Genomic DNA, 19,778 nt, shown 5'->3' on the forward strand with positions numbered 1-19,778 from the left:
ACCACCAATAAAGTTGGAATTCAAAACGCAAATATCCTGCGAAGGACAGTGCCCCGTACTCCTAGTATTGAGCAAACAAGAGTACTCACGGTCATTCAACTTTGTTTTTCTTGTTTTCGAGTTTTCTTCATCGCGATGCAAAACTTTTTCTGGATTTTCAGTCTTCTTATCATCGTGAAGTTTCAACTTACGGAATGCAGACGCCACAACATTCACTTGGTTGAGCAACTCATCACCATGCCCACCAGAGTGCTCTGCCTGCGGTGGACGGACTAGTTTGACGGCGCAATAGCCGCTGACGAACGTGGTTGTTCATCACCGACAGCAAGAGTCTCCAGCAGCGCGTAAATCTGCTGATGTAGCTCCTGCTTCCTCCGAAACTGGCGAGGTTTCTTTTCCGGGTGTTTCACCCAGCAGTCTACCTCGCGGTGCACACCTCTTTGGCAATGCGGGCACAGAGTAGTAATGGGTTTGTTAGCTCGAGCATTAGATGTTTGATTAGTGCCCGAGTACTTATTGGTCTGGGTCGGCTTCGGGCCTGCACCAACCCGATTCGAGTTTCCTCCAGGCCCACGACCCTGTTTACCAGACGTGTTATCACCACGTTGGTTTCCTGGTGTTTATTTTTCTAGCACATCCCACTCCAAAAATCCTTCTTGGGCAGCAGCAGTCAACGACGCAGGTTGTTTGCGCTGGATGACTTTCTTCATATCACCATTCGTTAAACCATTGACGAAGAGGTTCACAGCTCTCAATTCATCAAATCTGACAACACGCTGTGAGTTACGAAACTTAGAAACATAACCAGGATACGCTCCAGTCTGATTTCGCACCTTGTCATCAAAGTTCGCTACACGGAACTCACGTTTCATCTCCTCCTTCGCCGCACTCCACCATTTCACGCTGCATTCGTCCGTCATGTAACTTTCACATCACACCAAAAAAAAGCATTCTTGCGAACACATTGGTTAAGCTCGCGAATCAGGAAGTGGTCATGTTGCTGGAGATCGTAACCTTTCTGCTCGAAGTAATTTTCAAATTGAAACAAAAAGCAATTCAGTTTTATTCCAACAATAAGACCATCAAAGATCGGAGGGTTCACGTCCATTTTGCGTAGACATGGTAGCGGCGTAGACATTGTACTGGTTGAGACTTCAGCCGGAGTAGCAGGATTTGTCATATTATGTCATCAGTTGAACGAACGTTCGACACACCACGCAGCGGTTCAGCGACAGTCGTCGCCTGCGCTTGCTGCACCACGTGATAGTGAGCTTCTACAGCCAGTTGCTGAGGTGCCTGGGCCATCGCTTGCGTCTGATTCAAAGTAGTCACCATATTCGTCATAGCCTGGACCTCATTCGCCAATTGCCCTTGAATTTCGTGCATCTCAGCAGTGATTCTGTCACTAACATTTGTCATTGATGCGGTAACCTCCAGTCTCAAGCTATCCTGTAACGTTGTCATCTCTTGACGCATACCGGCTATCGCTGCATCCAGCTGCTGATCTGGGGCTGGGTTGCGGGCCGCAGTGCTCTCGTCACCGTTCTCGAGCTCCGAGAGTCGACGTACTGGTGCCTTGTCGCTCCTCAGCACTCGCCGAGCCGTGTTACACGTCATCGCCATCAAGGTCTACTATGTCACCACTTTAGCGGAGCTCTCTCAGCGAGCTCAGACTAAAGTGCGATTTGGTAGCACTTGCAGAGTAAGTGAGGTCGTTGGTTGGAGGTATTTAGTCGTGGAGCCTCTCGCTCAGTTTGTCGAGGTCGTGGAGCGCCACACGAAGCTGCTTGGCCAAAGCAGCTAATAGGAACCCGAGTTGAGTCCTTTGTGGTTGATTCCGGAATGAGAGAGGTGAAGCTGTTGTGCTTCACCAGCACTTCAACTTCATCTCGTGCATCCTTACTTTCCTCATACTAAAACTTCATCAAACTACTAGGCTCACTATAGATCGGCTACACTCCTAATTTTGCTCCCATCGGATACCTGCCCAGGCATACGCCATGGGTTCGATACTTTGTAGTTGATGTCCATGATGGTTCACACTATCACCTCGCTGCTTGACGTAATTTTGCTTTCAACCCGTGACAACTCCCCACCATTGACTACAATGAAGACGACGATGGCAACGAAGAGAGAGGGTACTACTGGGGTCGTCGACGTTCTCCGAGAGGACGCGCGCTCGTTGGGTAAAGGACAGCAATTCTCCTAAAGCTGCCCTCATCCGCCTAAAACTGGACAACGCGGGAGACAGGATGCTTGAGAACCCAAAGTTCAAAACGTGGGCCGCTTTCATGAGCGCGACCAACAAGCAGAACCTGGACGCTGCAATGATCTCGGCGTTGTCGACCCGCTACAGCGACGATGTACTCTCGCAGATGATCATTGCAGCGAAGCAGGTGCCGGATACGAAGGAACTGGCCACAAAGCTGCAGGCCGGGCAAGCGAGCATTTGGTTGAGCAGCGAGAAGTCAGCGGACGACGTGTTCAGCTTACTCAAGTTGAACAAGGCTAACGGCAACGTGTTGGACAACTCCGAGTTCGCTGCGTGGACCAAGTACGTGGATGACTTGAACAAGAACGACGTCGAAAAGCCGGCCTTGATGATGAGCTCGACCTTGGCGAGTCGCTACAGTGATGAAGCTATAATGAAGATGGTTGAAGCGGCCAAGACGGCTCCTGACACGAAGTGTATTGCGAAGCGACTGGAGACTGTGCAGCCCCCGCGTTGGTTGTCGAGCAATAAGTCACCGGTCGATATGTTCAAGCGGTTTGGCCTTAAGGCCGACGAGAACCTGCTGACAAACCCAAAGTCGAATTCTTGGGTCAAGTACCTGCACGATTCCAACACCAAGAACCCGGAAGAGAAAACAACGATGCTCGCGACGTTCACAGCGTACTACGGCGACGAAGGTCTGTAGCAAATGCGCAGGAAGTGGGCGCAACCAAGAAAACGGCCACGAACCTGCAGCAATCGCAGCTCGCCAACCGGCTGGCTACGTGTAGTGGAGGAAATAATCTCCAGCCTGTCCAAGCTAGCAGCTTTAGCACGAACAGGTCGCAATAACATAACGACAACCTTGATGACTAGCTAACGACAACCTTGATGACTAGCTAACGACAACCTAGGTTACAGTAGCTGCGGCTTCACTGATTAGCAGGATCCGCAGTACTAGGAGTACCTCGTGTCCTATTCACCTTGCTATTTACCTTTGGCGATACACAACGGCTAAACTTCCGGGAGCCTCGCTGTCTCTCCCAGCGTGGCTTCGGCTTCCCTGCAGACACAACAAATAATTCTTTGGCAGCACCTGCTGAACCAAGCCCAACATGATCAAGACTAGGGCGCAACGCTCGAGCCCACCTGACGACGATGCAAAGCCCTCGTCGGCCCCCATCGTCACTCCAATTCTGCCACTGAGAATCACCAGCACGGCACATGCTGCCTTGGTGAGGTGGGGGAAGGAACGCCGCGAGTACGAGGACACTATTCACAACCGTGAGACGGACGATCTGATCGTCCCGATCAAAAATACCTTCGACGAAGGACTGCTCAGGCAGTGGTGTCGTTTGCAGTGGAAAATGTCCATATCGGACGTCACCGACGACAGCATCCTCACCAAGGTGGACAAGATCATCTCAACTGTGAAAAATAATGGTGTTCCGGACATTGACCAGGAAATGGCCGAACACCTCCGCATCGATCTAAGTGAAAGAGACGTCCATGAGAAATATTTCAATCTGTGCCATGATATTATTGACGATCATGGGTGGCGCATTTTCTTCACTGGCGGCGACGGTAGAAAACAATTGTGCTCTATCTTGATCAAGTCGCTCGGACCGAAGGCACCTAGGGAGGAAGTTGATCGGACTGCACGTTTTCAAACGGGCCAAGCGCGCGAGGACGAGGTAGTTCTACACGACTTGATTCTCGAAAAAGCCCTCGACCACGACCGTGGCATCGAGCGCCCTGCTATGCGTGCCGGCAGTAAACAGCCGGTCGAAAAGCAGAAGTTGATAAGAGAAGCCAGTGGTTCTGGCCCACGGCCATCCATGAAAGGTCCTGTAGACCGACCAAAATCTCCGCCAGCACCATGCCCACAAGGTGGCTATCTCCATTGGCTGTCCGAATGTACCAAGCTACGGATAGAGAGAAAGCCACCATACGCAGGGAGTTGCGGTCTCAGCGTGGTGACCAAGGTAAACGCGAGGTTGCTCGCCTCAAACGTCTCCGGGAGTGCATCCCGTCGATCGAGAAGACTGTCACACTGAATGACGTCATGGAACTACCATACTGTGCGGACACTGGTGCAGACCGGATTGCCATTAGCCAGAGGCACGTCGACGAGCTCATGCTCCGTGACCCCGCGATTAAACTGACCCGGCTGAGCACACTATTGCTAATCTTTGGGATAGCCGAGCACGAGATTACTCGCAGCACATCGGTGAAACTTCGGGTGTTGTTGAACACCGCTGCTGGGCCAGTAGCGATCCATGGACCCATTGAATGTCTCGTTATTAACGATGACGAGCCCGAATTCATTCTGGGTCAAGACCTGTTCAAACAGCGGGTATTGACGTCGACAGACAGTTAGAACAGCACGAGACGGACGGTGATGAGGGTGTGATGGATGGCGATGACGGTGAACAGCACGAGCCGGACGGTGATGAGGGTGTGATGGATGACGATGACGGTGAACAGCACGAGACGGACGGTGATGAGGGTGTGATGGATGACGATGACGGTGAACAGCACGAGACGGACGGTGATGAGGGTGTGATGGATGACGATGACGGTGTACCTGTCTCTGATTTCCCTCCAACAGACGATGACCTTCGCGAGCCGTAGACCGCCTTGTGCAAATGACACTCCAAAACGGATTTCCGCAGCATTTGGAGAAGCGCCTCCGCGATATTGAGACCAAACACGACGTCTGGCGTATCGAACTCGGCAATGACACTCCGGCCCGCGTTAAACCGCTCAACATTCGTCTCAAAGACGGCGTCAATGCTGTGAAAAGTAAGCCACGCAGGTATCCACCTGTTGTGCGAGCATTTCTACGCGAGTTTAACCAGAAGCTGGTTGAACTCGGCTAGGTTAATGAGAATCCGAGTAGTCGCTGGGCCAGCCCAGCGTTACCGGTTCGGAAGCCGGGTACCAGTGACGATGAGTATCGCCAAACCTGCGACTACCGACTGGTCAATGGTCTAATCGAAGCATTGATTAGTACCATGCCTCACATGAGTGCATTGATAGAGCACACAAAGGGCAAGAAGCATTACGGGCTGTTCGATCTCCTCAAAGGATTTTGGCAGCTCCCTCTAGATGAGTTTAGTCAAGAGCTGATGTCATACATCACTGACTCAAAAATATACACTCCTCGCCAATTGCCCCGACGGAGCTGCGACGCTGCTCTGCATTTCCAGCAGACAATGGAGCAATGTTTGAGTCGCTTTTATACAAGTATCTTATTATCTGGATCGATGATCTATTACTTGCCGAGATATCGACACCTACTTGTTGAAGTTAGAGCAATTCTTTGACTTGGTGGCGTCATTTGAGCTGAAGCTCAGCGCGAAGAAGAGCAGTTTGTACCAACAATCTGTGAGGTGGTGCGGTCGTACTATCAACAGCGACGGTATTTTGCATGACCCAGAGAGGATTGACTCCCTGCGTTCGATGCTGCTCCCGGCCACTGCCGGCCAGTTGCAACAATTTCTTTGTGCAGCTAACTGGATGCGAGAGTCTATAGCAGACTATGCTCGTGCTGTCGAACCGCTCCAGCGGCGACTTGATGACACCCTCCGCAACAGCAAATCCACAAAGCGTGTAGCTGCTGGAATTTCGATTGAGTTGTCTGGAGTAGAGCAAGATGCATACGATCACGTGAAGAATTTACTGGCGACATCCGCCACACTCTCCCTGCCTGATGATGCGGCTACGACTTGCGCTTTCACCGACGCCTCTGATATCGGCTACTCGGTCATCCTCACCCAGGTGAAGGCCTTCGACCCAAAGGTTCCAATCACGACACAGAAGCATCAATTGCTCACGTGCTTGAGTGGAACCTTCCATGGCTCTCAGCTAAACTGGACCATTATTGAGAAAGGGGCCTATCCTGTTGTGGTAACCTGTGATAAGCTAGATTATCTACTGCTGCGCGCAAGACCGTTTCGACTATTCTGTGACCACCGACACGTAATTCACGTATTTGCCCCTCAAACAAGCATCAAGAAGCACATATGCGGAAAACTTCTGCGTTGGGCGCTGAAGCTGATGACCTACCGTTATAGTATCGAGCACGTTGACGGAACAGCCAACGTTTGGGCCGACATGCTCTCAAGGTGGGCAGGCCAGCCAACGACTGCTGTCGTGTAGGAATTCACGATTTTACGAGTCCTCGTCCCTCAGCCTCGACAAATGGGACGAGTCCTACCAACAACACACGCTTCCCTCGAAAGGTCGGCGAAGATTGTTGGGATTAAACCTGAAGACCAGGTCCGATCCCTTACACCGGGCTGGAAATATGCCTTGTGTTGAAGTATCGGTCAGGAAGGTAGAGCCCACACACAGGCACCGCCAGCCACGAGCAACGGCTGGGGTGCGTAAATATAAACGCTTTCGCGCTAAACCCACTGTGGTCCCTCAGAAAGGAAGGGTACCGGGCCGGTCAAGGCCTTTAACAGGGGCGCCGAGGTGAAACCTCGGCCAAAGAGTCAAACACACTGGGGGGTCACGCCACGCACCCAGGTCAACGTACAAACGTACAGGGAGGACTCTCTACCTCCCAACACTCGGCCACTATCCACTCTTGGCCTTACCAGGGCGAACTCTCGGTCAATGTACCTTGAGCTCACCGGCAGACATACCCCGCGTCGGCCGAGCGTATCCTGACCCTACAGCGAAGCTAGCTAGACTTACCGTAGACGGACTTGACCCTGATGGCTTGGGGGGAATATTCTGCTCTGATTTAATAGTTAGAGGCGGTGAGGCCTCGACTATAACTAATCCATAATGTCTATACAAATATCTAATATGGACCGAGCCTTCAGTCTAATCCTACAACCCGACGAGCCTTCGTCTTAAGTCCGGATTCCTAATAGGAGGCAAAAAGGGTATCCACTATGACTACCTGGAGGGCTCGGCGGGAATTTATTAGGACCCGCCGTGCCCCACAGTCACTAACTAGCTTTCTGTCACTCTGGCGCGGTAAATGTGAGTAGCCAATAGGAGACCTCGGTCTTCTCCTCTCAAAGCCTCGATGCCGTTAGACCTCGGTCCGGTGACTCCACTCCGCAGTCAAAACCCAATCTCACAACGGCCCCCACCTCGACGCGAACCTGCCAGGTGGTGAGCGTCGTGGTGCACGTCATTGCTGCCAGCATGTCTGCTCCCTCGAGCCCTCGGCAAGGGCTGCGGGTCTTCACGTCGGAAGCTCTCGGCCGCGCTCTCAGGGTAAGCTATGTAGTGTCTTCGAAGCTTCGCTGGTTTCCTCATGCTAATCCTCCATGTCTTCTTTGCATGCCACAGTATGATCCAAATGCCTTCATCGTGCCCTTCCCTCCTGAGTTCACGGCTAGGTTGGTCGAGGCCTCGGCGGGGCCAACTTCCGCCTCTGACTCGCACAGCGGGGCACCCCGAGGTCTCCCGTCATTTCCTGCGCGCGACCTTCCACCGAGAGGTGACGCTGTGTCCAACCCCAGTGCCTCGGCTCGTTCGCCACCAACTCCCGCCTCTGATTCGCACAGCGGGGTGGTAACGAGCTCTGAGGCCGCGGGTTCGGGCCGCGTCAACGGTTCGCCTCCCTGCTCTCCGCGGAGCCCTCGGTTGGACGAGCCTGGCGGCACTTCATCCAACCCGACTCAGTACTGCCGGCTCGAGGAGGGTGAGGTCTCGGAGGCACCTTCTCGGCGCCCTCCGAACCCTCGTCGTGATGTTCTTGAAGACGCTGTCCGGGACGCCGCCGAGGATATGGTCCGAGAGCTGCAGGATCACACCGAGCAGCGTTTCGCAGACCTCGGTCACCTCATGGTCGGTTTGGTGCGTCATTCTCCGCTCCGCCTCGACTCTGATCTCGACCAGCGCCTGGAGGACGCCCAAACTCTCGGCGCGGTGATCCGTGCATTGGCTCCAGATGCGCCGTCGCCTGCCCCCGGCTGGGACGCAGAGATGGCTGACCTTCGGGCGGAGGTTCGTTACTACCAAGAACAGCTCACGTACAGTGATGCGCTGCTACGCCGAGAAGTGGACGAGCGTCGCAAGTTCGAGGTCCTCTGCAACCAAACCTCGTTCGAGCGCAACCAGCTCGCTGAAAAGTTTCGAGTCACCCGGGAGGAGCGAGACTTCCTTTCTCGCAAGATGGACATCGCGGTGAATGCACTCCGACAGAGCGCTGAGATGTCTGACAACTTGAAGGCTCGATGCTCCAAGTATGAGAGCTCGATCAGGGAACTTCGGGCGGTCATCAAGAAAGACCGAGAGGGGTTCAAGTCGGGGCTAATTTCGTACACGAAGGCAGTGGAGAGGTTTAACACCTTCCTCCGCCAGCAAGATGCTCAACGATCCAGTTTGTGTGGCCTCGACCTCCCCGATGACTCGTCGCTTCCGCCTGTGGTTTCCTCGTTGCTCGGAGAGCCCGACGAGCTGGGCTTGCGATTGTCCGAGGTCGCGGTGGGCTCCAAGCGTCCTCACCCGATCTCCTCGGCCTCGACGACCAGCTCCCAAAAGGTCTCCGGACCATCACAGGCGGCTCGCATCAGCATTCCACCTGACTCCTCGGTCGAGCTGTCGGACGACGAGACCATTACTGCCCCGCCAGCCAAGCGTCTGAAGCGTTCAGCCAAGGTCTCGGCGAAGCCGTCGTATCATACCAAACTTTCGCCGACGCTTGCGGCAACGAAGTCCCAAGTTCAAGTCAGACGTACCTCTCGCCTTGGTAAGCCGTCGGTGGATCTAAGGGCCAAAGCAGCAGCGAAAGCAGCCAAGTCTCGGCCAGATTCTGGTGCTATTCCGCGACCCATGGCCCAGGACTCGTCATCGCCACCGCACGGGTCGTCTCCTCCGCGTGGAGGCGGGACTGGCAGCACGAGGACTCGGCCGGCCGACAGGCCTTCAACGGCGAGTAGTGGTTCTCTTTCTCAGTCACCACTGGAAATCTTGGAGGTCGACGCCGACACTTCGGTCCACGCGCCTCCATCGCCGCATCCGTCCGATTCTTCGACAAACTCACTGCCCGGCTCGCCAGCTAGGCCTGAGGACGCAGAGGTTCCGACTTCGACTCCGGCCCCACCGGAGTCTCCGGACGACGAGTCGGAAGCTGGCCGAGATCTCGAAGAGAAGGCGCCGGCCCCTGTCGACCGGGATTCTCCATTCAAGGAGTCGGTGGTGATCAAGCCTCGTCGGGACGGCCGTCCGGTTCGTCCTGCTTCTACCGTGGCCTCACTCCAGTCGAAATCATCGGTCGAGCAGGAAAATGCTCCCGATGACTTCGTCTTGGGCCTCGATGGACCCTCGGAGGCGGAGCCCTAGGTCATGGACCTTACTGGACGCGATGCTGGAGATGGGTTTCGGTTTGGGAAGCCGTCCGAGAATTTCTGGAGGGAGAGTCTGTCAAAGAGGTTTCCCCAGCAGCAGAAGCCGGGCAAGGCGAAGAAGCCTGTGTCGTGTAGGAATTCACGATTTTACGAGTCCTCGTCCCTCAGCCTCGACAAATGGGACGAGTCCTACCAACAACACACGCTTCCCGCGAAAGGTCGGCGAAGATTGTTGGGATTAAACCTGAAGACCAGGTCCGATCCCTTACACCGGGCTGGAAATATGCCTTGTGTTGAAGTATCGGTCAGGAAGGTAGAGCCCACACACAGGCACCGCCAGCCACGAGCAACGGCTGGGGTGCGTAAATATAAACGCTTTCGCGCTAAACCCACTGTGGTCCCTCAGAAAGGAAGGGTACCGGGCCGGTCAAGGCCTTTAACAGGGGCGCCGAGGTGAAACCTCGGCCAAAGAGTCAAACACACTGGGGGGTCACGCCACGCACCCAGGTCAACGTACAAACGTACAGGGAGGACTCTCTACCTCCCAACACTCGGCCACTATCCACTCTTGGCCTTACCAGGGCGAACTCTCGGTCAATGTACCTTGAGCTCACCGGCAGACATACCCCGCGTCGGCCGAGCGTATCCTGACCCTACAGCGAAGCTAGCTAGACTTACCGTAGACGGACTTGACCCTGATGGCTTGGGGGGAATATTCTGCTCTGATTTAATAGTTAGAGGCGGTGAGGCCTCGACTATAACTAATCCCTAATGTCTATACAAATATCTAATATGGACCGAGCCTTCAGTCTAATCCTACAACCGGACGAGCCTTCGTCTTAAGTCCGGATTCCTAATAGGAGGCAAAAAGGGTATCCACTATGACTACCTGGAGGGCTCGGCGGGAATTTATTAGGACCCGCCGTGCCCCACAGTCACTAACTAGCTTTCTGTCACTCTGGCGCGGTAAATGTGAGTAGCCAATAGGAGACCTCGGTCTTCTCCTCTCAAAGCCTCGATGCCGTTAGACCTCGGTCCGGTGACTCCACTCCGCAGTCAAAACCCAATCTCACACTGCGGTCAAGCTGAAGCGTTTCGCTCAAAAGAAGACGATGAAGCAGCGAACATTGACGACAAAGTCGCCCGGCCGGCAAGCCCTGCGGTCCCTAGACGACGATGGTTTCACGTGGATGACCCCGGACGAATTCAGGGCGGCACAGCAGCAACACCAGGCCCATGCAGGTGCAGATCGTGACCAGTACCGTGCGCTACGAGTTGACCAGCGAATCTGGATCCCTCGAGCATGCGCAGACCTCACTCAGCGGCTCTGTGTGATTGCCCACTGCGGAGCCCAGAGCCATCGCAGCGAGCAGGCCATGGTGAACCACCTGCGTCGCGTTTTTCACATCCCTGACCTACAGAGAATCGTACACGCATTTGTGTCGGCGTGTATGTTGTATCCACATGTAAAGGGAGGAAAGATGATTCGTTGTCCGTGGAGCGAAACAATTGAGTGCACTGAACGAAACGGAATCCTACATTGGGATTTCCTGTCCTTAGGCGAATCATTTGATGATAGTGAGAGGTTATCTCCCTAGGGTTAGGTGTAGCTGTATTTGAATGCACTATAGAATGGGGACGGCGTCCCTCCCTGCAGGCAGCTCTTTGGTGATAGCAAAAAATAGTCCATATCGTAAATTGTGTTTGGGGTGCCATGGAGCCACCAGGGTTGCAAGTTGAGCTTGAAGAGGACGGTAACGCAACGCTAGATCGCTGTCGCGAGGCAAGGCCTGCCGACACGACCCGCGCATACGCGCCTAAGGAAGCTGTTTCTAATTTTCTAGAGCCTGCACTGTCGTATAATTTTAAGTTCTCAAGGCAGGAAAAAAATCATCAAAAGCAATGACATACCGAGCACATTACGGCGCTACCGTAAATCTTTCTCTGCCCTCAGTATGCACTCAAAAGCTAAGACCCACGCTACCCGAGGATCTGGATCCCGAATGGCTGAACTAGCTGAAGCAAGAGTCACAGATTAGAAGGTTGGGGTGCTGGAATGCTGGCGCTGTGGAGGGATATTACCTGGCGGCTTTACCTCGGGACGCCATGTGCTCCATTGCTGGGGTTCCCCAGGACCGCCGCTCATTCTTTTTAGATCGAGCTGCTCTTACACCTCCTGATAGTCTGCAACGCGAAGTGTTTCCATTTAACTACATGACAACATAGGTAAAACAGTCAACACCGCACATATCAACTGGAGGATTTTTGGAATTGCTACTGTACCTCTGGGTAGTCGTCCTACAAGATGCTGTGCTGCTGCGTGAAGTGCATCCATCCCATAAGTTGTGGGCAAATCCTCCGTTTAACACGAACATGAGCAATCCGTCTGTGCTGTCGAAGCACACCGTACACAGAGCAAGCTTACACTCAATGCGCTGAGCGACAGTCTCAAAGGCAATTCCTAGTTCACATTTAAAACCAATTTCAAAACCAGTTCGTAGTTCAATCCATGCTCAGCCCCCTCCCCCTTGTTGTACGTACAGATTTGACTGCCGTTCTTTAGCACTGGCGCTGGCCCTGCTGCTCTGTTTCACCGCGCCGCCCTTCAGGCCATCACCCCCTCCTGCGTCGGCGCGGTCGTCGTCGGCGCGCTAGTCGTAGCAGCGCTGGCCCCTGCTGCTCTGCTTCGCCGCGCCGCCCTTCAGGTCATCACTCCCTTGGGCGCCGGCGCGGTCGACGTCCGTGTGGTGCCCCGCCAACTTCGCTGGTGCCGCTGCGTTCTGTCAAATGGATTTTGTTTAAATGTGTGTTGTGCAAATGTTTTTTTTTTGTGTTTTGAGTACGTGGATATGTGCTGTTATCCGGAAGTCCAAACTTCAGATAGTTGACATATCAGAGTGACGGGCGACGGACGGGGTGGGGACGAGGTGGGGACCGCGTCTCCCTAAAACTTCCGATAATAAGTACCTACTGGTGCTGAAGGACCACGCAACGCATTTCTGCGAGCTGGTAGTGTGTGATGCGGTGGACATTGCTGACGCCACTGCAGCCATCCTCGACTGGCATAGCCGATTTGGAGTCCCACCAATGCGGGTGAGTGACAACGGCAGCGACTTCAAAAACGAAGTAGTCGCAGTGCTTTCCAGATGGATCAAAAGCCAGCAAACTTTGCTTTGGCGTACAGCCCTTGGATCAACGGATCTGTTGAGCGCGTCAATCGCAACATACTTCAAGTGTTACGAGTCATGATTCTAGAGTGCAAAGTGTCGACGAAAGATTGGGTCTACCTAGTACCATTAATTCAAGCCAGCTTGAATCATACGGCTCTACCTTCACTCGGCAATCGAGCACCTGTAGAACTATTTGCTGGGCTACCATGTCCGTCACCCCTCGCTGAATTCTACCATACCGGTGACCATAAGTTGGTCACACTGCCGAACAACACGGCGGAGATTGACAAGTATCTGGCAGAGTTGCGAACCAGCCTGCGCGCAGTGCATCAGCCCATCGCTGACCAGTGCCTCAAACGGCGCCTCCTCAACAAGAAAAAGGAGCGAGGGGAGAACATGGTAAAATTTGACGTGGGTGACTACGTACCAAGCTCACGCGTCGATGAGATAAAGGGCAACACGCTCCTCGTCACGTGGGAAGGGCCGTACATGGTGGTCCGAGCAGACGCTCAATCCTTCCGAATCCTTCATTTAGTGACAGGGGACGAGTTCGAAATGCATGCATCACGTCTAAAATTCTATGTGGTATCGGGAAATGAAGCCGAAGTCAAAACCCAAAGCCGAGACACGGGGCGAAGAAGACTCGAGACGCCGGCGCCAACTGGCAAGTCACAACCCATCGCCAGTCATTGGACCAAACGCCCCGGTCGCTGATTGGCCTAAATTGGTCGGTGACGATGACTCGTCGACGGTCCCAAGTCAAGTGTGGGCGGTTGCAGCTCGCTAAGTACGGTGCGAACCTACTGGCAAGATCCGAACTTATGAGTCATTGGCGCCTGTCCCCAGTTCTCGGTGGCGGTTCAGCGGCCGTTTGAGTAATCGGTAACGCCGCCACGTCGCAGAGAAAGCGCCGAAGAGTCGTGAGTTACAACTGGCGGTCCAAAAACGGACGCGTTTATACTTGATATTTGTATGGATCGATAGGAAACTTACGAGAAGACAAGATGAGCCTTCGGGCAACAATAACAGAACAGCTTTTCCTCCCAACCACGCAAGGGCGACACCGGTGCCTGCAGTGAACGACCTGCAGCTCAAGGTAAACCTGGTAGGTAGGATTATGACTGTCGGTGGGCACACCTACTAGTGTAGTGTGGGTTCATCCCTGGCAGGGCCAAGAGTTAGTGGCCGGTGTATTGGTAGCGACGAGTGGTCGCCAGGAACTGGAGGAGCGAGAGCGCACTCCATTTATTTCTTCCCGCCGAAGTATAGCTCCGGCACCCTCGTATCACGCCGTAAAAGGCCGGGACCCTTCCTTCTGAGGGCCTGCGAGGTATATTTTGTGTGTGAGAGCGTGCTAGCCTTTGCTCGTGGCTAGTGACGCTGAGTCTTCCGTCGGTCGACTAGCGGAAGCTCGGTACACAGGGGAAACATCAACCCGGTGCAAGGGAAAGTTCCTGGGCCTTCAGGTTCTAACCCTAACAAGCCCATTGAGTCTTCGGTGACTTGGTGGGTGTTGTTGGTGGGGAAAGTGTGCCTTATATAAATTAGCGCGTGTTCCTACACGACAACTGGTGCCGCGACCCGGGATTGGTGTGACCTTCTGTGTTTCGTACTACTGCAGGTCAATCGACTTTACGAGCAGCCAAGAAGAAGAACGAGAACAAGAAAAAGAAGACGAGAAGAAAATGGCGAAAGGATCACGTTCAGCGGTACAAGTAACCCCAATGAAGACTGGCGGAACGCGTGGCGACGACTCGACTGCGGCCCTGATCACGCCACACCTCGACTCGATTGCTGAGTGGACCGTCAGCTTCGACGACTCGATGACTGGATCCGACGCCAAGGACGAAGAGATAGATGAAGACTACGACGATCACCTGGAGGAGAAGGCGCCTGCGCCAGCGGTGGTGACACCCGAGACTCCGGAAGACGCAGTTCTGTCTGCGGGACGCAGTGCGGGCACGCGTTCGTTGTCGCGAAACTTCGCGGTTGAGCTTGACGATGACGCGCACTCCGTTACGCGCAACCTCGCGGACGAACTGGATGATGTGGATGGCCCTGGGCCAGCGTATGATGACTTGGAAGACTTTGAGGACGCCGCCGACGACTCAAGGTCACCGGTCCTGACGACTCAAGTGACCGAGCAAACCTCCGGCAACCGGCCGCGACTCAACGGTGACACGCCGGCGGCCAACAAGGTTCTCGGTCGCGCCTATGAAGAAATGAAGAAGAGTGACTGGGGCGAGTTATTCGAGCCGACGATGACTCGCCAAGCTGTTTGGGCCGACTTGTACCACGAGTTGGCTCGCCCCGTGAGCTTCGTGACCATTGAACAAGTGGCAAAAGACACGGAACGGTTCCTGAATGCATTGGGGCTTCGGCCCTCGCAACTCCCCTCACCGTCGACGCTAGCGTGCTGGGTGCCAGCTGAAGCAGGTGCGGATCTCTGGAAGTGGAAGAAGCGACTCCGCACGACCTTTGGCGTGAACTCGTTCACTCTGGACGACTCGCGGAAGACTCGCGAAGTGGTCGACCCGGCTAGCGTACCACTGCCGACGACTCCGAAGAGGGCAATCCGCGAAAACCCCAGCCGAAAACCCACCGGAGGAGTGTTTAGCACGTCGGGGGAGTGATCCCCGTACTTTCAAGACTCCCACATGGTGACTCCACCACCTACAGGCAACTCAGACCGCGCTGGACGAACCACCGATGACTCAAAATCGGCCAGGAGCACGAAAAGCAGCTCAGCCCGGAGCAAGAGTCGCCGCTACCAGTCCACCGACGACTCCTCGGACGAAGAAGCGGACTTTACCGGCGATGGAGGAGCGCAGATGGGCGAATACCTGCGCCAAATCTATGAAGTGACCGAATTCGAGTTGCTGAACGCGACCCCAAGAATGGAAGTGGCAACACATCGATCACTGGGGCAGATCAAGGCGTTCTCGGGCACCAGGAACAAGAGCGACAAGTCGATGCAATGGCTTCGTGCCTTTGTCTACGAGATGAAAGGGACGAGAGCATCACCCAATGAGTGGTGCATGCCTTTCGAGCTGAGTCTTCGGGACGGTGCTCTACATTGGTACCGACAACTGCCCAAGAAAACCAAGCGAACTTGGAGTCTCCTGAGCGTGGCCTTCATCAAGTACTACTGCTCCCAGTTCAGCCAGTCAGCGGAGACTCGCTACTACTCTGCCAAGCGTGAAGACAAGGAACATGTCTGCGACTATCTAAACCGGCTCAATGGCTATGCCAGGAACGCCGGAATCCGGTTCGAAAGCAGTGGCCGCAAAGCACGCGAGCATGTCAAGAGGTTCCTCGAGACTTGTGGTGACCGAGGACTCGAACGGCGTCTGTGCCATCTGCGTATCTCGGATATCCATGAGTTGGAGGAAATGATCCAAGCGATATTGAAGATTGACGAGCGCATTTCGTCCCGCCAGTCGTCGCTGTCTCACTCCCGAGCTCGTGATGCCTCTCGACAACGTGATGACAGGCGTCGCGACGACTCGCGCAGCCACGAACGCTCGGAAGACACTCGCCGACGTGATGACCGCCGTCGCGACCGACGCGAACGAGATTATGAGCGTCGTCGCGACGACTCACGCAACACGCCTCGCGTGAGCCTAGCTGAAGCATCTGTCGCCGACATCGTCGCCGAACTTCATGGACGGGACACGCGGAGCGAGCTGCAGCAACAACGCCACAGATATAATGGCGACAGCAACAGCGAAGATGGAAGTGAACACGGCAGCGACGACTCACAACGTTGCGGCGAAGACTGGGGTGATAGCTATTCGTCAGACGGAAGCGACCACTACCTTGCTGCAGTCAATGACAACGAACGACGTGTTGCCGCTGAAGGCACGTCCGCCCGGTCCGCCAACTGACAACCCAGAGGTGACTGAGCCGGCCGCAGCCAAGGCCGGGACAATCGGTTCCAGAACCGCGGCTACCGCGACGAGAAACCTCGCCAGTACGGGCCGTGTGCAGCCTGCGGAGGCCTCTATCACTCGGCGCTCTGTTGCCGGCGCCGGTGCAAGCTGTGCAAGCACGTGCATGACGCCGGAAAGTGTGAAGTGTTTCAAGAAATCACCAATATCGTCAAGTCCAAGGTGGACAAGAAAGACCTCACACCCGAGCTCCAAGAATTACTGTTTTCGGGCCTTTTAAACTAGGCAACCCGCCAACTACGACTGGGTTGGTCCCAATCGGGCTGCCACAGTTAGCCGAGCCTGCAATTGAAGCAGAGTGCATCTTTGCATTTGTGGGCGAGTGCGAATGGACGAAGAGGGAGAAGATAACGATATGAAAACGACGGAATTGGAAAAGGAGAGAGGCGACTGCCTCGGTGGAGGTGTATGGTGTGAGGAAGACGATAAAGAAGAGATTAGAGATACTGCTGAAGACTGGCTGACAAGTGGAGTGCAGGAACACTCACGCCGACGGCTCGCTCCGGAAGTACGACTCTTAGCCGGAAAACGGATGGGATGGTGGTCGGCGCAGAAATTTGACATGCACGTAATGATGCGGACACTTGTGAACGGAGCCGTGAACGACTCGCGCACGAGGATATCGCTGGACACTGGGGCAAACGTCAGTGTCGTCTCTGAGAAACTTGCCAGGTAACGAGACTCCGCGAAGTAGTGGGGCATTGACGTTGCATGGATGTCCAAGGGATCACCAGGGGCAAGATGGTTACGACTCGCCGGGCGAGGGTGAAAGTCACCCTTGGATGGGAGCGCGAATATGTTTTCGAGGTCTGGATTATGGACCACTGCGCCGGGGTAGAGGTGGTGCTTGGCACCGACTTTATGATCTCGGCCGGTATCCGTCTGGACCTCCATAACGCGACAGCCAAGCTTCCCGACGAGGTAATGATCCCGCTGATGAAGACTCAAAACATGATGAACGAGGCCGAAGGAAGCCGCTTCGAGTACGGTCCGACGGAACCAATGCAAATACCGGGCCACGAATGGGACGAGTTCAAGCTACGGCGGCGACAACCCGACCCGACGACTCACGTGCCGTGGATTCGCCGAACTGAGACATTCATCCCGACTGTCACCAAGTTCTAGAGGGGACGTCCGGTCAGGATTCGACTTACCAACGCCACGGATAGGCTAGCGAGTTGTCCGGTGCACTTCCCGGTGATAGTCTGGGTTCCGATCGGGTCGCTACCGAAGACTGAAGGCTACGTGCGGCTAGATTCCGCAAAGTACAAGGAGTGGCAGGTACTCGCATACGCTGCCGCACGGGACAAGACACTACTCAAGTGGGAGGCTGAACTCTACCAACAATGGTTGGCCAAGCAGCCTCCAGCGGTGGAACGAGTGAGTTACCCGACGCCTAAGGGTATCCTGCAGGGACCTGACGAGGACTCGGCCGAGAAACCACCCGTCAACAGTGAACGTGACAGTGCCGACGACTCGTTGGTGACGGATGACTCAGAATGGATAGCGGAGGAACATCACCGACGACTCGACGCTACTGCCGGCGACTCGACGGGGGTGACGACGACTGACGATGAAGCCATGACTCCAGAAGCAGCTGGATCAGGACTGGAGACTGCTGAGTCGACGGTGCGCCGCGACGAAGACCAAGGACTAGAGTGCAGTCCGAAGAGGCATCCACCGATGACTCAGACTGCACCCAGCCGAGAAGCCGGAGCCATTTCAACGACTCTCGACCAGACGTTCATAGCAGTAATGTGCGTACTGGCCACGGAAGGTACCGTCGACAGAAACGACGAGACGACTGAGCACCCGGCGGCGGACATCGAACTGGAAGACTACGCGCATGAATTAGCGTTCCTCCCCGATTTATCGGAAACGTCGCCGACAACACTCGACTACTCGGCGGTGAACGTCAAGAATCCCGAGTTGTCGGCAGACCCACAAGGGAGCCTAATCGAAGTACTCCGACGCCATGAAAATATCATGATTGAAAGCGGGAATGCACTCCCGCCACCAGCATATGGCGTTGTCTGCGACATAGATGTGCAGGGGCACGCGCCGATCAAACAACGGGCCCGACGGATCCCGTTCAAGCATCTCAAGAAATTGTACGAACTACTCAAGGGACTGCTCAAGACAGGGCTCATCGCGTTCTCGGACAGCCCGTGGGCCTCGCCAATCGTCATTGTCCTCAAGAAGAATGACCAAGATATCCGCCTCTGCATCGACTACAAGATGGTCAACGCGGTAACGGAGATCCTGGAGTACGCCATGCCACTCGTCGACGACTTGCTCACGGACCTGGAGACTTACCTGTGGTTCTGCTCGCTCGACGCGGCCAGTGGATTCTGGGCCATCCTGATGACTCTACGTGCGCGCAAGATTTCGGCATTTGTGTGTCCTCTGGGGCAATTTGAGTGGCTACGAATGCCTTTCGGCCTCAAGCATGCGCCGATGATCTACCAACGGATGATAGACAACGCGTTGTGGGGATTTGTACAACCGAAGGGCGGCTGGAACGCCTTTGCAGCAAAGATGAAGGCCGCCGAAGACTCGGCAGAGCACTGCCGACGACTCGAGTCGTCACCTCGCCTACCAGGCACTACAGCAACGACTCGAACCAAGTTTGCAGCCGCCCGCGATGACTCGAAGACGGCTGAAACCCATTACTCGGCTCATTAACAGCCCAGAAGCCAATATGTTTACGACCAACGAAGCCGACGAGTCGTCGCTGGTGCCTGTGTTCAATCGGCGATCCTTCGTGGACGATATCTGTTTCGGAGGCGAAGACTTCGACAGTTGTTTGGAGACGCTGGATGGACTCCTCAGTCGTTTTGAAGAGTGCCGGATCAGCGTCAGCTTTACCAAGAGTATTTTCGTGCAAGGACGCGTTGACTTCCTGTCCCATGAAGTGTCAAAAGACGACATTCGGCCCGATCCGAAGAAGCTGGACGAGATCACTAAGCTGTCTTTCCCACGAACGAAGAAGGGAATGCAATCTTTCCTAGGTGCGCTGAATTATTACAGCCGCTTCATCCAAGACTTCGCTGTCTACGGCGCGGCGCTGTACCAGCTCAAAGAAGACGATTTCGCACCGGGGGGTGACCTCACAGTGGCCCGCCGG

The 19,778-nt window shown here is 54.7% G+C and overlaps 2 protein-coding genes across 2 annotated transcripts; both read left to right on the plus strand.

Annotated features, from left to right (window-relative positions):
* Positions 1-2,252: 2,252 nt before the first annotated feature.
* IUM83_17492 (Avirulence (Avh) protein) lies at positions 2,253-2,918 on the plus strand (the record flags this gene model as incomplete). The annotated part of the gene is made up of 1 exon (XM_067942443.1): positions 2,253-2,918. The coding sequence occupies one exon, from the start codon at positions 2,253-2,255 to the stop codon at positions 2,916-2,918; it is 666 nt and encodes a 221-aa protein (XP_067791215.1).
* A 409-nt stretch (positions 2,919-3,327) lies between these two features.
* IUM83_17493 (uncharacterized protein) lies at positions 3,328-4,846 on the plus strand (the record flags this gene model as incomplete). Its single annotated transcript, XM_067942444.1, has 2 exons — positions 3,328-3,767; positions 4,585-4,846. 2 exons carry the CDS (start codon positions 3,328-3,330, stop codon positions 4,844-4,846), a joined length of 702 nt encoding a protein of 233 aa, XP_067791214.1.
* Positions 4,847-19,778: the final 14,932 nt, after the last annotated feature.

Source organism: Phytophthora cinnamomi (genome assembly GCF_018691715.1).
Source record: "Phytophthora cinnamomi strain GKB4 chromosome Unknown Contig41, whole genome shotgun sequence".
NCBI classification, from domain to species: domain Eukaryota; phylum Oomycota; class Peronosporomycetes; order Peronosporales; family Peronosporaceae; genus Phytophthora; species Phytophthora cinnamomi.